The 17,803-nt window shown below is 38.1% G+C and overlaps 1 protein-coding gene across 1 annotated transcript in view; it reads right to left on the bottom strand.

Annotated features, from left to right (window-relative positions):
• ADGRV1 (adhesion G protein-coupled receptor V1) overlaps positions 1-17,803 on the bottom strand; it is a 778,411-nt gene that overhangs the window by 18,047 nt on the left and 742,561 nt on the right. The window contains exons 88-89 of the mRNA XM_001366741.4: positions 14,037-14,228; positions 9,542-9,719 (exon numbers count right to left, since the gene is read on the bottom strand). Of these exons, the coding sequence (XP_001366778.3) occupies positions 9,542-9,719; positions 14,037-14,228 (370 nt within the window). The remainder of the gene's footprint in view (positions 1-9,541; positions 9,720-14,036; positions 14,229-17,803) is intronic.

Raw genomic sequence — 17,803 nt, 5'->3', positions numbered from 1 at the left:
AAGATCAAGGATATCCAGGGAAATAATGAAAAAAAAAACACATATGATGGGGGCCTTGCAGTCCCTGACCTAAAACTATATTACAAAGCAGCAGTCATCAAAACAATTTGGTACTGGCTAAGAAACAGAAAGGAAGATCAGTGGAATAGACTGGGGGAAAGCGACCTCAGCAAGACAGTCTATGATAAGCCCAAAGATTCCAGTTTTGGGGACCAAAACCCACTATTCGATAAAAACTGCTGGGAAAATTGGAAGACAGTGTGGGAGAGACTAGGAATAGATCAACATCTCACACCCTACACCAAGATAAATTCAAAATGGGTGAGTGACTTAAACATAAAGAAGGAAACCATAAGTAAATTGGGTAAACACAGAATAGTATACATATCAGACCTTTGGGAGGGGAAAGGCTTTAAAACCAAGCAAGATATAGAAAGAATCACAAAATGTAAAATAAATAATTTTGACTACATCAAACTAAAAAGCTTTTGTACAAACAAAACCAATATAACTAAAATCAGAAGGGAAACAACAAATTGGGAAAAAATCTTCATAGAAACCTCTGACAAAGGTTTAATTACTCATATTTATAAAGAGCTAAATCAATTGTACACAAAATCAAGCCATTCTCCAATTGATAAATGGGCAAGGGAAATGGATAGGCAGTTCTCAGATAAAGAAATCAAAACTATTAACAAGCACATGAAGAAGTGTTCTACATCTCTTATAATCAGAGAGATGCAAATCAAAACAACTCTGAGGTATCACCTCACACCTAGCAGATTGGCTAACATAACAGCAAAGGAAAGTAATGAATGCTGGAGGGGATGTGGCAAAGTAGGGACATTAATTCATTGCTGGTGGAGCTGTGAACTGATCCAACCATTCTGGAGGGCAATTTGGAACTATGCCCAAAGGGCGACAAAAGAATATCTACCCTTTGACCCAGCCATAGCACTGCTGGGTCTGTACCCCAAAGAGATAATGGACACAAAGACTTGTACAAAAATATTCATAGCTGCGCTCTTTGTGGTGGCCCAAAACTGGAAAATGAGGGGATGCCCATCAATTGGGGAATGGCTGAACAAACTGTGGTATATGTTGGTAATGGAGTACTATTGTGCTAAAAGGAATAATAAAGTGGAGGAGTTCCATGGAGACTGGAACAACCTCCAGGAAGTGATGCAGAGCGAGAGGAGCAGAACCAGGAGAACATTGTACACAGAGACAAACACACTGTGGTATCATCGAACGTAATGGACTTCTCCATTAGTGGCGGTGTAATGTCCCTGAACAACTTGCAGGGACCCAGGAGAAAAAAACACCATTCATAAGCAAAGGATAAACTATGGGAGTGGAAACACCGAGAAAAAGCAACTGCCTGAATACAGAGGTTGAGGGGACATGACAGAGGATAGACTCTAAATGAACACTCTAATGCAAATACTATCAACAAAGCAATGGGTTCAAATCAAGAAAACATCTAATGCCCAGTGGACTTACGCGTCGGCTATGGGGGGTGGGGGGGGGGGGAGGAAAAGAAAATGATCTATGTCTTTAACGAATAATGCTTGGAAATGACCAAATAAAATATATTTAAAAAAAAATGTCAGTTGGGATCATTCCACAGAATATATTCATTTTCTGCCCCAATGCAATTCTATTGCATCATCATTGTTTCCTTCTGTCTTTATGACCCTAGTGCTTAAAACAGGACAACTGCCATGGTAGGAACTTTAAACTGATATTTTATTTATTCTGAACTTAATACGCACCCATAAAATGAGCATTTCCATATGTGAAGTAGAATACAGAAAGATTTCATGTGAAATCTTGGATATAATCTATAAAGTATATAATAAATTCAACCTGTTATTTTAAAAACTGGCCTGGACTTCCTTCTGAATTTTGTTCTGAAGAGATACTTTCTGCTTCTTTCCCGATTAGGTTGTTAGCACTTTATCATCATAAGTCTCTTCTAATTGCTGAAATAAATTTATCTTTCTAGGTTTCTCTCCTCTTTAGTATTTATATTTCAAAGTTTCTAATCAAGGATAGTTTTTATTAAGAAATGCCTGCAAGTTGTCTTCCAAAAAATCCATTTTTTTTCCCTATAGTACTCAACTTTTAAGAGTAAGTTATTCTTAGGTGTAAACCTAAATCTTTTGTCTTTTGTAATATTGTCCTTCAAGATTTATTCTTATATAGTCCTAACTATGGTGAATTCTTTCTATATCAGGTCTTCTGGATTATGCCACAATGCCCCAGCTATCTCCTGACTTTGTTTTTATAGACCTCTTCTCACGTGGATGTGCTTTGGTATTATGACCCCAATCTTCTCTTCCCCACCACTTGTGAAAAATGGAGACTTGAACCCAGGACTCCGGTCCCCAGAAGTCCTCACTTCCCAGAATGCTTTGTAATCGCATGGAAAATCTTTCCCAAAATGATCACATGGTGAAATGTAAAAAAGTCTCCATTTTTTACATTCTGTATCTCCAACTTTTCAGTTTTCTTTTTATGTCTTGTCTTGTCTTCTAAAAATGTAAATTCCTTGAGGGCAGAACTGTCTTTTTGCTTTTATGTGTATACTTTGTCCTTAGCACAGTGCTTAGCATATAGTAAGTATTTAATAAATGCTCACTGATTGACCAATTACAGGATTTGACATGGAAGCTCAGGATCTTGGCTATGACATCTTTGTATTTTTCCTTTTAAGGTTTTTTTTTTTTTCAGGAGCTAATGAGTTGTTTCTATTTTCACTTTGCCTTCTAGTCTAAAAGGGTTTTAAAAAAGTATTTCTTGAACATAATTTCCAGATTTCTAAAATAAAATAATGGTTTTCTGGGAGTCCAATGATTCTGAAGTTGTTATGTTACCTGTTTTCTAGGTCAGTCTTTTGGATAGTGAGTAACATTTTGATTTTCTATTTTCTTTCTTTTTTCTTTTTTTGCTATCTCATGGAGTCATTGATTTCTGAATGATCTACTCTAACTTCCTGAGAGTCCATTACTTCAAAAAACTTCTAAACTATTTATTCTCTTCCAATTCTTTCTTCAAGACCTTTTATTTCATTATCTCTTTGTGGAAAATCCATTCTTCCCTTGAGTCTCTGCTTGCAGTTGTCCTGGAGGATTTTCCTCATACACTGGATTTCTGATGTCTCTGGATCTATTATTATTCTTTATAGTGGTCTATGTATTTTTGTGATTATTTATCTCTTTAGCCTCTGAGCTTTGTAGACTTTGTGGCAGGGCAAAGCTCTGCCCCCCAGTGTGATTTTAGACTTAGTCGTGGATCATATTCAGAGTGCTGAATCCTCAGGGTCCTCTACAGCATCTCAGGAGAGATGGAGACCATGGGCTTGGAGTGTTGCAGTCTGAGTGATGCCAAACCCAGACCCATCACTGGTAGTTCTTTATTGGATTCCTCAATCATTATTTGGTTGGGTATGATTTAAGAAAAAGCAACCCTTACCTTCTGTCTTAGAATCAATACTGTGTATTAGTTCTAGAACAGAAGAGTGGTAAGGGCTAGGCAATGGGAGTTAAGTGACTTGCCCAGGGCCATACAGCTAAAAAGTATTTGAAATAAAAAGGAAATGGGTCTTGATTAATGGCACATGTTAAACCCAGTGGAGTTGTGCATCATATATGGGAGGGGGCAGGAGGAGGGGAGGGAAGGAACATGAGTCTTGTAACCATGGAAAATTATTCTAAGACATCTAATTAAATAAAATTCAAAAGTAAAAAAAAAATCTGAGGCCAGATTGGAACCCAGGACCTCCTATGTCTTCACCTGACTCTCCATCAACTGAGCCACCTCGCTACCTCTGGTTATAATTTTTAGTTATTTTGATGGAGTAGGTGTGTGGGAGCAGGGTTGTCTGCCTTTGTTCAGGCTGTTAGTCTCATAATAGGCACTTCAAAATGTTTGTTGATCTGGAAGGGACTTACTTTTTTCTTAACTCTTAAAAACATTTCTCTGATTTTAACAAAATAAAACAAGCATTTCTGTAAACATTCTAAAATCAGAGGATTTTATACACAAAACTACAAATTGGTTATGCAAGGCTTTTTAAAATAAAAAAAATAACAAATTATTCATTTGCCAAGCCCCTGATCGTTCCTGATTCATTCTGTCTTTCCCTTTGTGTTTGTCTAATTGTGGGGGAATCCTATACTGTGCCTCTCTTTCCCGACAACCCTCACCTGTAATTGAAAAGGAAAGCAAAACCCTTGTAAGACACATGCACAAGCAAAACAAATTTTCAGAGGGGTCATGTCATATGCTGAATTTTGAATCTATGGAAACCTCTCCATCAGGAGACGGGTAGTACACTTCCTTATCATTTCATTCCTCTGCAATTGTGAATGGATGTGGGGCTTTCCAGGACCAATGGAGCTCAAGTCCCACAAGGTTCTAGGAAGCTGAAGAAGGTTTGAAGGCCTTGACCAGTAATGAACGATATGTGTGTCCATCACGTAAAGGCTAGTTTAGCAAAGTGTTTGAATTTCGTCATTAGGCAGAAGATGGATTATTTTGGCTACAGCAATTGAGGAAGCCACTTACTAGGATACAGAAGGGTTAAAATCTATAATAGTAGAAAGCACAGAAAGACTATAAGCACTGGAGAACTCATGGATAAGAAAGATAGTGATGTACAAAGCATGAGCAGAAGACTTTCCGTACTGGGAATTGTTTTCACCAAATAAAAGCACAGTTCCAGATTCATCCTTTTCCCTTCTCTGTCTCCTCAGGTTCCTAGTATTATTTCTAATATTTCTAATAATTTCTAACACATGCTTTGAAAGCTGAGATATGAATACTTTGTTTCCTTTATATTCTGAACATCCTCTCCTCAACCCCTGAACTAAACCCAAGGCAAACATGTTAGAATATTGATTATAGAATATAGAATAATGAGCACAGTGGCTATATTTGGAATATCAGTTTTGAAGATCAGGCCTGTGAAAGTTTACCATGTAGAGAATTTCAAAAGAAATTATAAATACAAAACAAATGATCTAAACAAAAGGAGGGTATCATTAGGTAATTAATGCCATTAATTGCTGCTAATTAGAGACTAATAAGCCTGTTTCAACAAAAGGATAGTTCTTTGATGTATTATGAAACTCATAAAAGAAGATGCAGTTACAGTAAACTATGTAACGCAACACAATTGTGATAGCAAAAACTAAATAGAATTTTAATATGAATTAATGGTCAAATTTTCCTAATAGTTTCTCTTAGAATAATTTTTAATTAATTATTTATACTGAATAAGATCAAACTACAATAGATAGTATTTCTGGGGTTTTATAACAATCTTTAACATATAAACCAGAATTTTTCCTCTAGTGACTAAAAAAATAATGCAAGTGAGCAAAAAATAAATAAATAAAAACAACCCTTCCCCCAAACTTTTACAATTTATTGCTGAGCTTGTTATGATTCAAAGTTATCTGGCGAATCTTTCCATGTATATTCCCTAGCCACATATCTTTCCCCAATATTCCCAACTCTTCCCATTGAAGATATATGGATTTGCAAAAATTAAGGGGGGATTTTTGTTATTGTGTTCTTTCTTTAATGCCTTTCCTTTGAACTATATGTCTCTGGCTGACCGATTCTAGCAAGCCCATTTGTGGGAGCTTATAAACTATGGTTTAGAGAAGATTCTGGCATTCCCCAAACCTACAACATAGGGTAAGTTTTAGGGGCCTCTATATGAGGTGTAAATTGGGTGCTGCAATTGCAAAAAATAATTAAAAACTTTTCACTTCTCAGAGCAGATGACTTGTTTTAATGAAAACATAATCCTTTAGTTGAAGTGAAACAGATCTGACCTAGAAATGTATTAGATAACTACAATATCCTTTTAAAAATTTAGAGTATATGATACTTGAAATTCCAGTAGTTCAATTCTGTTTTCTAAAAATTACTCCAAAGTTTAAAATATATATCTAAGGTATAACTTTCCTGATCCCTTCCTTTCCTCTTCCTTTTTAATTTTCCTTCTCTTCTCTTTCTCAAAGATTAATATTTATTTGTTATGTTAAAATTCCCAGGTATTTTCCACTCTTCCTCCCGCCAAGAAGGCATCATTTGACAAAAGGATATATTTATATATATCTTGCTTATTTCTATTTATCATTTCTTTCTCTGGAGATGGCCACATATAAGTCATTCTTCAAACATTTTTGTTGCTGCATATAATCTCTTGGTTCTGCTCATTTTTCTCTTCATAATTTCATGTAGGTCTTTTCATGTTTTTAAAAAAATTAACCTGCTCATTATTTCTCACAGCTTAGTAGTATTCCATCACAATCTTATTTCATATGTCCCCTCACTTTCCAGTTCCTTACCATCACAAAGACAGCTAATATAAATATTTTAGCACATATAGATTCTTTTCCTTTTCCTTGATCACCTTAGAAAACAAAAAAACCTAATAGTGGCATTTCTGGGTCAAAAGGGCATAATTCCAGATTGTTCTCCAAAATGATTAGTTTCCTTTTACATTTTTCCTTCTTTCCTCAAATCTTTACTTAATTCATTCTTAGAACTTCTCCATCCAGCTCCTTCTCCAGGACATAACTCAGCCCAGGATCTGCTCTCCTGATGAGTACATACCCCCATTTCACCTTCCTCCCTGTTTGCCCACTAGGGATTTCTCTCCCACTTTGCCAGCAGACTTACCCTCCCATGAGTGTTTGTTCCTGCCTCCACCTCACTTCCCTGGGCAGTTTCTCTTTATATGTTTCTTCTCTCATTATAATGTGAGCTCCTAGAAGGCAGGGCTGTCTATCTCGTTGCTTGTTTTTGTATCCTTGATATTTAGCACATGATAAATGTTTAACAGAGGCAGCTAGATGGTTCAGTGGAGAAAGAGCAAGGTCTGGAGTCAGGAAAACTCGAGTTCAGATTCTAACCTCAGACACTCACTTAGCTGTGTGACCCTGATCTGCGTGACACTTCAACTCTGTTTCTTTGCCCAATCCACTGGAGAAGGAAATGGCAAGCCACTCCAGTATCTCTGCCAAGAAAACCCTAGACAGGGTCAGTTTGACATGACTGAACAAGTGTGCAAAACATAACATTTGGCAAGGTATGGGAGACTCAAAGTTTAGTTAAGATTCAATATTTGTCTGTGCAATCTGGTAAGGTAATGAAACACAAATACAGAAGCCAGCTAAGTCTAGAGTGGGAAATTCCTTACTCTCTTTAATTAGTTGTTGGGGTTTATTCACCTCTCTGTACCTAACTTCAATGTTGGGGCTAATTATCTGGGAAATAAAAGATCCACAAAGTATAATTTTACTCTAGGACAATAATGAAATTCTGAGGCAATATTTGAGCCATGAACATCAATAAAGAGAGTGGACAGAGCCCATGGGGTCTCCTTGGCATGGATTTCGGGCTGAAGGAGAAAGGTGAGAGGGGAAGATTCTTGCAGGTTAGGTGACACGTGGTCAGAACTTAGAGTAAGGAAGAGACTTTAAATCTATGTTTATGTACCTTTTATATTAATAAACTTTATGTAAAATAATAACTGATAGATATATTAATTTTAATTATAATTGGACCATCTATCTATCTATCTATCTACAGTCTAGTGATCTTTTTGCTCATCTCTGTTTACTAAAGGAAAAGTGACCCTTGTTATCACATGAATATTTTACCATATTTATTCATACTTTTAAAACTTATTATACTATAACTTATTTTTATTTTATTATTAATTATTTTATTATTTCATATTTTTATTATTACATTGTCTATTAGTGCACATTTTGGATGATCACTCAACAGCATCAGTTATTACCAAATACAAGGATGTTGATTCTGTTCAATGAAGGAGGGTTACACATATACACAAATTGTGACCTAGTTATCTTTTGCTGTTGAGGCAAGGGAATGAAATCTCAAATGGGGACATAAGTGGTAACCTGATTACTTGATAAATCCCCCCCCTTCCTCAGTCACCCATACAGTAAATTAGATTAGCCAGGTCATGGTTGAGTATCACCAGGTTTCAGTTTTGAGGAGCTGAAGTCATACTATTTCAGGGAAGGATCACCTTTGTATAGAGTGCAATGAAATGCCTGTGGGAGAGCCTAAATCCATGGGAAGCTGACACTCTTGTTACACCAGTATTCAGACTTAAAATCTCATTGAGGAGGATTTAATCTTGAGGAACCATTCTGAACCTTATGAGGCTCCCAAGATAGTGACAAAAGGAAGAGCCTGTACACTACAGAGGCCAGATGGGAGCAGAGTCCCTTCCAAGGGGAGCTGGGATCACCTCAGTGCCCAGCCTTTGAAGCTGCAACTGCCAGGCCCTTTGCCTGGGATTCCAAAATGGCAATTCAGAATAGTTTTGTGACTAGCAAAAGAATAACCCACTTCCATAAAAGGTAGGTAGGTGGATTTGTAAATACATACACACAAAGCAGATTCATGGGCATATAAAGGCACATTTCATTTCCATAACAATTCAGGGCAGATGATATGGTTAGACTAAATTCTCACCCATTTTAGGGATTCTGAAAGAATGTTTCTTCACTTGGTAGCAGTGATACACTTGAATAAATACCCCAAAATGGTTAAATTAACTAACTTGCTATCAGGAAGTAATTTAGATCCTGAGAAGAATGCTGTCCACCTACTTTTTCCTCCCAAAGGTGAGCTTGAGGGCAGACAGCCCTCAGTAATGGCAGTGGGTAGTTTCACATGGCAAATGATGTGCCAAAGTGTAACCCCGCTGTTGGAAAAGACCAGCATATGTGGGGGGCTGCATAAAGCCCCCAGTACTGTACTGCTGGTAAGAGCTGGTATCCACTAGCTGCTGGTGGCTTTCATAGCTCCCACTTTGTATTTTATTTATTAAACAGTCAGTGTGAAACCCATTGATTGAGGGTCTAACTCCATTTTTTTTTGCTCTGTCCTTAGTAGCCCACCAGTTTTCAAACTGTGGATTAGGATCCCTTAGGGGTCTCACAAACTCTAAGGAAGGGTCTGTGAGGTCAACCCTTTTTATAATAATGCTAAAACCTTTTATTCCTAATATGGTAAAACTAATAGATATAATCCACATGAACACAAGTTCTTTTGGGGGGAAGATCATCACTCAAATTTAAAGGCATAGAGGGTCCAAAAAGTTCGATGCCTGCTGATGTAACCAATGGAAGTTCATCTTTTGTGCACCCAAGGGAACCTGCTGGTCATTCAGGAACTTTACAAAACTCCCTGCGATGGGACTCAAGTCCGTCTCAGCTCTACAATACTAAGGTTTGTTGGAGAATTATAGTAGAGTAATATTTGTAAGACGCTTTCGTAAACATAGAGAACCCGTAAATTATGTTTCCGGTTCCTGATGTTCATTTCTAAGATTTAAATTTTCTAGTGTTCCACAAGGAAGCAAAGTCATTATAAAGGTCAACGAAACCGATTCTTCATTGATTTCCACAGAAATGAAACTAGATTCTAGAACATTGCAAGGAAGGGAGGAAGACAGACCAAACAACATAAACCTTACCTGTTTTCAGAGCAAAAATCAGATCATCAAACTCCTGTGATTCTTCATCGGCTATCAGAGATCCCTGACCATAGCCTCCAGAGGCAGGGAACGAAGCGCCATTCTGAGGACTTGGCTTAAAGTCAGGGCTTGTCTGACCTGCTTGCCGGAGGGATGCCCTCTCCCAGTCAGCTGGCACCTTGGGAAAATGAAACTATATGAATAAAGTAGTAAAGAACTTTGCTAACTTTAGAGGAGTTGTTCCTTCTTAGCATCCCTTCAAAATGCTTCTGGAGGAGTTGCTTAGACTGGCAATTAAGCTGGCGCACTGATCAGCAGATGACTTGAAAAAGCCCTTTTAGAAAACTTGCAAGCTCACTCATCCCTTCCCAGAAGCCTCCTCTTGGAGGAGGCTTCGTCTACTGCATCCCTCACCTGGAAGAAGAATTGGACCTGTTCAGCTTGGCCTTGGAAGGTAGAACCAGTGGTGGAAAGTATAGGAAGTGAGTTTTTGGCTCAGGGTAAGGAAGAGTTTGGCAGTAATTACAATCATAGAAAAATGGATTGGGCTGTCTGTGGGAATCCCAAGGTCCTTGTGAGTCTTCAAGTGGATGGCCACTCGTCAGGGGACATTCTTGCTTTGGTTAGGAGTTCAAGCAATCATTTTGGCAAGCTTTTATTAAGCACCTGTTCTTTGCCAGGCAACATGCCATGGCATGTATTGGAGGATAGGAAGAAAAAACAAGAGTCCAGGACCTCAGAGGAAATACTGTGTGTCCCAGAAATAAAAAAAAGATACAAAGTTAAACAAAACAAAAACAAAATTGATTTAAAAAATTTTATCTGCTAAGGCAGAGCCTGAGAGATGGTACTAAGGGACTCTAAAAGAGGGATCAGAAGAGTGTGTACTGGGCAAGTGGGATAGCCTGTACAAAAACACTGAGGACATGGGGCTGGACTAAATGACCTCTGGAGCACCTCCCAAATCTGCAATTAATCTGACTTCAAACAGAGGTCATTAGCCCTGTGTGACTTTGGCTAAGTCACTTAACTTTTATTTGCCGTAGTTTCCTCATCTGTAAAATGGGGACAACAGTAGGAGGACCTACCCCCCAGGTTTATTGTGAGGTCCAAAAAAGAGTAAAGCACCATATAAATGTTAGCTGTCCTTATCTAGCTCCTTGGCAGATGTTACTCCTCATTTAGACAATCTAATTTGATACCACTATACAATTCTGTGTGGACTATTTTTTATAGTTCACTGGTGTTGGGGAGGCTAAACCCACAAGTTTTCCCATCTTAAATGTTACTTTGGGGCATTTGTGAGGGGTAAATGATATCGGAAAGTCAAGCCCTGGCAAGCCTCTGCCTGACCAGCCTACACATTTCACAGCACAGAGCCTAGAGCTTACTGACTCAACTTAATCAGCTGTTTTCCGTGCTTTGTGACCCAAATGACAACACTTCCTCACCTTCCTCTCAATCTAAATGCTCCTTTCCACTATATTCTTTGCCTCTCTCACCTCCTCACCCCCTCTGCCCCCAAATAAACTCATGGCTTCCAATAGCTTTTGGTAAAATGCGTTGGATCCAAACCAATTCAGGTCTGTTTTTCCTCCGATCAGAGAATATACGTTAGCGGGATATTTCCTGACAATGGAAAAATCCAATGGTTTGAAGTAGTGGTTGAGGTCCTGCAAGTAGTCTGTCACAGATCCGATTCTCTAAGTGGCTGCAGGCCCGGCGACACTATAGAAAGGCCATGTTTTGAGCCAAGGAAACCCAAAGTCTTGCGTGATAGAGAAAGCAGAAGAGAAAATGAGAACATAGACAAATTTAACTAAAGGATCACAGGTCTCTAGACAAATACTAGATAGTTTTGCAAAATCAGAAAAAAACATTTTTTTAAGTTTTTCTTCTGATTTTTTAATAATTATATCCCTATTCCTGTGGTATCAAAAAGCTAGAACAGCTTTTTTTAGCAAACTTTGATCCCATTACAGTCGACCATATCTGCAAATGTCATATTCCCTTGAGAAGGAGGCAGCTTAGGGGAAAAGACAGAGTTAGTCAAGACTGGGGTACAAGATCCTTATTCTGACACTCGTTGACTCCGTGACCTTGAATAAGTCACATCCTCTCAAAGGTCCAATGCCAGAATTTCTCAAAATTTTTCAGTGATAAAACCTTCCAGTTCAGACAAAAATTTGGTGGAAATCTCTAAAATGCCTACTGACAAACCCCAGATGATATATTAAAAAACAAACAGGGTTCCTTATAGCACAGCTTCAGAAACCCTGCTCTAGGCAACTCTGCAAGGCTGTAAACTGAAGAAAAGCTGCTGCTTCACATTGGTGGAGTGAGCTTCCTCGCCTAAGAGTCCCCTATTCTGATGAAACCCAGGTCTAGTCCCTCTCGGTCTCCCTCCTATTACATTGTGAGCTCCTTAAGGCTAAGGACTGCTGCATCACTTTTTACTCCTGCATCCTCAAACAATCCTCACTCATGTATGTCATTGGTATTTGTTGCTTATTGAATTTTGCTACATTCAACTGAATAAAAGATCATGGACAGGATATTGGTCCTCCAATCTCCCCATGTTCCCTAATGACAGGCTCCCCAGACTCTTCTTCTGAGCTTTCTAAAAATAATAGCTACCATTTATCTAGCACTTACTACATGCCAGGAACTGTGCTAAGTGCTTTTCAATTATTTTTTCATTTGATCCTCCCAATAAAATCCTGGGAGATGCTATTATTATCCCTGTTTTTACAGATAAGGAAACTGGAGTACATAGAGGTTAAGTGACTTGCACAGGGTCACACAGCTAGGAAGTATCTGAAGCCCAATTTGAACTCTGATCTTCCTGACTCCAGGCATGACACACTGACTGTTTTTCTACTTAGCTGACCCTTTCTAATAAAAAGACATTATTTTTCCCCTTATCTTCCCTTTAAAAAATTTATTTTAGGTTTCTAGCCCCATCAAATTTGAAATGGAAAGAACTCATCTCTAGAACAATAAAAATAACTAGGAAATCTTTTCTTGATGTATAGACATTACGCATGCTTGTATCTATACATCTCTATCTTCTAAGTGTATGCCTACACATTTCGATGAAATGCCCCGAATATTCTCATCTTCTGACAGTATGAAAGGATGCCCTGCCTTACTCTTTATGGAGAGAAGTGGGAGTCTAGATCAGCAGCCTAAGGGATATGTTGCTTTGTAACATCTCAGTTGGGGCTGAGAGGGTCCTCAGGTCTCTTCATTACTTCTCCTTCTCAGAAAAAGTTTCTTTAGTTAAGTCTTAGAATTTAAGTACTGCTTCCCTCCTAGGGCTGTTATCCAGTGTGCTGCCATGACAAAGAGGGTGACAAGGAAGGAAAGAAACCGGCATTTATGAAATGCCTCCTATATGCCAGGTCACATTTAAAAGTACTATATTGTTTGATCATCACAATAATTCTGGGAAGATGCTCTTGTGACACCCATTTTACAGTTGAGGAAACTGAGGCAGATACAGTTTAAGTGACTTATCCAGAGGCCACAGAGCTGGTAAGTGTCTGAGGCAGGATTTGGCTTCTGTTAATACAAGGGTTTTTAAAACCAGAGATTAGGAGAAAGGGTAAAAAGGGTGTCAAATGTGGGAAGAATGGAAAGTGAAGTGAAGAAGAAGTACATTTCATATAGCAAGTTAGGGTTTCCATTAATGCAATGGATATACTTATTTTTTTAAAACCCTTACCTTCCATCTTGGAGTCAATATTGTGTATTGGCTCCAAGGCAGAAGAGTGGTAAGGGCTAGGCAATGGGGGTCAAGTGACTTGCCCAGGGTCACACAGCTGAGAAGTGTCTGAGGCCAGATTTGAACCTAGGACCTCCAGTCTCTAGGTCTGGCTCTCAATCCACTGAGCTACCCAGCTGCCCCTGGATATATTTCTTATGAATATACATATCTGTTCTGAAACATTTTCTGATATTTAGATGAAAAAAAGTCATTGGATCACTATATTTCCTCTCACGATTGCATGTTTAGCTCAAGGTGAGAAACTCAACTATCTGTGGAAAAGAGGAAAATCTTTTGAACTAAGATCATTCTGGAAACAATTTCCAAGGGTGTTAAGAGACCTGATAATGGATAAATTCATCCAGAAAGACCAAGTGATGTGAGATGACAAAGCAAGCTGCGTCTAATTTATTTTTCTTGAAGGGAATAGCTACCACAACTCATAGAGCAGGGAAAAGAATAAGGTTACCAGTCAACATGATACAGAAAATGGCAGAGTGACAATGAAGTTGGCTGGAAATCAGGAGATATGGGTTCTAGTCCTGTCCTGGCCCTGCCAGTCTTAATGAAGACTCTTCATCTCTTTGGCCCTTATTTGATTCAACTGTAAAAGGAGAGGGCTGGCTTTCATGACCTTTCTTTTCTCTTCTAGCTCTGACATTCGGGAATTCTCTGAGCTTGGACTTAGCTTCCCTTCTTCACAAAAAGGAGGCAAATGACAGGTACCTCTTCCATCGCACTGATCAGATTCTGGGTGGATTTGCTGATCTCACCCCCTGCAGGAGGCATACCGCTGCCTGTTGTGAAAAAAGCTGATCCTGGTCCGGGATGCCCATTCATTTCCACCGTGTAGCTGGCTTTCATTGGGCAGCACATCTGGTTGTGTAGAATAAAATATACCACAAAGACATAAAGGCCCTGTGAAGGGAAAAATATATCACGTGGTCAAAAAAGAATTTCCTGGTTTGGCATAAAATATCACTTTTGTAAAAGTTTACATAGATACATATATTTTTTTAAAAATATTTTTTAAGGTTACATGTAATAATAGTATTTCATTTTTTTTTAAATTGAGTGCTAAATTCTCTTCCTTCTCCTTGACAAGGAAAGCAATTTGATGTGCAGTCATACAAAACACATTACCATATTAGTCATGTCGTGAAAGAAAGCAGAAAAAAACCACAACAAAATAAAGAAAGTAGAAAAATGTAGGCTTCAATCTGCATTCAGACTCCATCGGTTTTCTCTCTGGAGGAGGAGAACATTTTTCATCCTAAGTCCTTTGGAATTTTCTTGGACCACTCACAGTGGATCAGAGCATACAATATTGCTGTTGCTGATACAATGTTCTCTTGGTTCTGATCACTGCATCGGTTCATGTAAGTCTTTCCAGGTTTTTCTGAAAGCATCCTGCTACGAGTTTATATTTTGGGACAGCAGTCACTCCGTGCTCTCTCCAAGATTGGGGCATGCTGAGAATAACAAGCCACTATTCTAATAGAAAATTTAAAGCATGTAAAACAACACTTAGCAAATATTATTTGCCACAGACCTGCCAAAATGCTGAAAATTATTTCCCAATTAACTCCATACAGCTGTATAATAAAGTCAAATTAATCAGTATAACATTTCCCAGCAGTCAGGGGAAGATACCATATCCTATTTGCAATGGGACCTTTCCTCTGCAAATAATATGCAAAAAATAAAAATAAAATCATCCTAGCTGTGAAAAAAAATGTCACCTTCTCTTTCAAATGTGTAAATCTCATATACTCTAGTCATTTTACCTTGGTGCAAGTTAGAGTGCAGTGGGCAGCTAATCCACAGTGGATAGGTTGTTCAGTGGCCAGAGCACTGGCTCCAGGGTCAGGAAAGATCTAATTTCAAAGATGGCCTTAGACACTTACTGGCTGTGTGATTCAGTGGCAATCACTTAACCCCTATTTGCCCCAGTTCCTCATCTGTAAAATGGGGACACAATGAAGAAGGAAATGGCAAACCACTCCAGTATCTTCGCCAAGAAAACCCCATGGATGATGTCCATGGGGGTCACACAGAGTTGGACATGACTGAACAAGAATTCATGGCAAGAAGGTTGTGGGCCCATCAATGGGCTGGAGCCATATGTATAGGCTCTTAGGTCACTAAATTTTCAGTGTAATTATTTACAACTCAGAAATAGGCTTGTTTTTTATTGTTTGTTTGTTTTTTTAATTTTGTTGATAGTCCAGGATTAAGAAAATGTCTTAATTAAGTGGATTGAATTTAAGAGGTGCCATGCATACAATTTTTCCCCTTGGAGAGCTGGTTGTTAAACATTTACTAGTATTCCCCTGAGTGGGCCTAACTAATGCTGGAGGGAGACACTGGTTGATAGTTGTCTTATCATCCCCAACACCAAGGGCTTCCTCAGACACAAACTGTCTATGTGATCCTAGGCAAGTAATTTAATCTCTTTTTTCTTTTGGGCAAGTCTAATCCTTTTAACTGCAAAGAAAGTGTTGATGTATTTTGGTAGAATTTCTTCATCCAGGAATTCCCTAGTCCAAGGAAGTCACAGGTCCAGGCCTGGTTCTACATTCATGAATCATACTTTGTTCTGCCATTCTCCAACTGATGAATACACACATTATTTCCAGTCCTTTGCTACCCCCAAAAGTGCTGCTATAAATATTTTTATGTGTATGAAACATTTTATGATACATATTTAATTTTTCTGGGTGTTTTTATATATTTTTAAAATTTTTTTAAATTATTTAAAATTTTTTAAATGTAAAATTAAAAAATTTTAATTTCTTAATTAATTTAAACATTCTGGGTGGCACAGTTTAGTGACTTTCCCACTATAATTCCAAATTGCTTTCCACAATTTTATACCAGTGGGTAGCTCTGTCAACAGTGTATTAGTGTTCTTGTATTCCTACAATCCCTTTAACTTTTATCATTTTTGTCTTTTTTGTCACCTTTGCTGACCTGACGGGTTTAAAGTGAAACCTCAGAGTTGTTTTAAATTCAATTCTCTCATTATTAGAGACCTGAAACCTTCTTTCATAGGCTTGTGGAGAGTTGGGGATGATCTTTGAGCTGCCTCTTCGTATTCTTTGACCACTTACCTATTTGGGATGCTTTTTATTCTTAGATGGCTACATCAGTTCCTCATATATCCTGAATACTTTTCAGAGATCTTTCCTGCTTAAATTCCCCACCTCCAACCAACAGTTTCTCGAGTCATTCGAGTCACATTGATTGTCCCTGTCAAGAGCTTTTAAAATTTTATGTAATCAAAATTGTCTTTTTCATCTTTTATGACCACCGTCATCCCGTTTGGTTAAAATATATCCCTCCAGCCATATTCCTTGACGTAAACTTGACTAAGCTGGTTTCCTTATCTGTAAAATGGGGACCATAATGCTTGTTCTTCCAACTTCATAGAGTCTCTTATGAGGATCAAGGGAGATAGCAGGAAAGTGCCTCGAAAGCTATCCTATGCCATATGAATGATTATTTATTGAGATTATAAAATCATTGGCCCATGGAATACTGTGGGTTGCTCAACACCCAACCTGTATTGTGCTTCTTGTTACCTAAGAGCAGCAGAGCTATTTTATAGTTTCTTACTGACCTGATGGCCCTTAAAATTTTTTTTTGCAACTATGTCAGGCGCTTGAAAATTGCCCTGCTTCCGTCACAGATAGCAAAGATGTTTTTTTTTTTTAATTTGTTTTCAATTCATTGCCTACACTGATGGTCTTTTATGATTTTACAAAGGACTTTCTGTATATGTCTAATGGTGCCTCTTTACAGCTTGCTAATTTTGACCTTTATGTTCAGCCAGTAAAATATCTTAAATTGTGCCTTTTGTCTACCCATTAATCCTGTTACTTAATTTTTGGAAACAAGTCAGAATTTTCCTAGTCACTGAGATACTTAGATAATTCCTAAAAAACCCCAACTGCTCAACTTTGCAACAGGAATGCATACTTGTGTGGTAAGGCATTAACTTGGAGGGTTCACAGCAAATAGAATTAGGAGCCAGTTCAATGGAATTTGCATTTTCTCATGATTCCATTGTTTCTAAGATACTAGAAACAGTAACATAACATTCGTTTATAGACTTAACATTTTTAAATCTAAAAAGTCTACAAGAAATTACTCTAAGCTTCAAAACTACAAACTCATGCAAACCTTAATAGGAAAGAACGACCATTCTAGAAAGCAGCTTGGAACAATGGCCCCAGATTCGCCATCCATGCACACCCTTTGACCCAGCAGTAGTACAAAAAGAGCAAAGAAAGAGGAGAAGAACCCCGATGTATAAAAATAGTCAAAACAGTTCTTTTTGATGTAACAGAAACCTAGAAACTAAGAGAGTGCTCATCACTTGGGAGTGGCTGATCAAATTATGACATGGAATATTATTACAAGGAAATGTTGAAAAGACATTTCAGAAAGGCCTGGAAAGACTTCTACGACCCACTGCAGAGTAAAATGAA

The sequence above is a fragment of the Monodelphis domestica genome, chromosome 3 (assembly GCF_027887165.1).
Source record: "Monodelphis domestica isolate mMonDom1 chromosome 3, mMonDom1.pri, whole genome shotgun sequence".
Taxonomy (NCBI): Eukaryota; Metazoa; Chordata; class Mammalia; order Didelphimorphia; family Didelphidae; genus Monodelphis; species Monodelphis domestica.
This window is presented reverse-complemented; position numbering and strand designations above follow the sequence as displayed.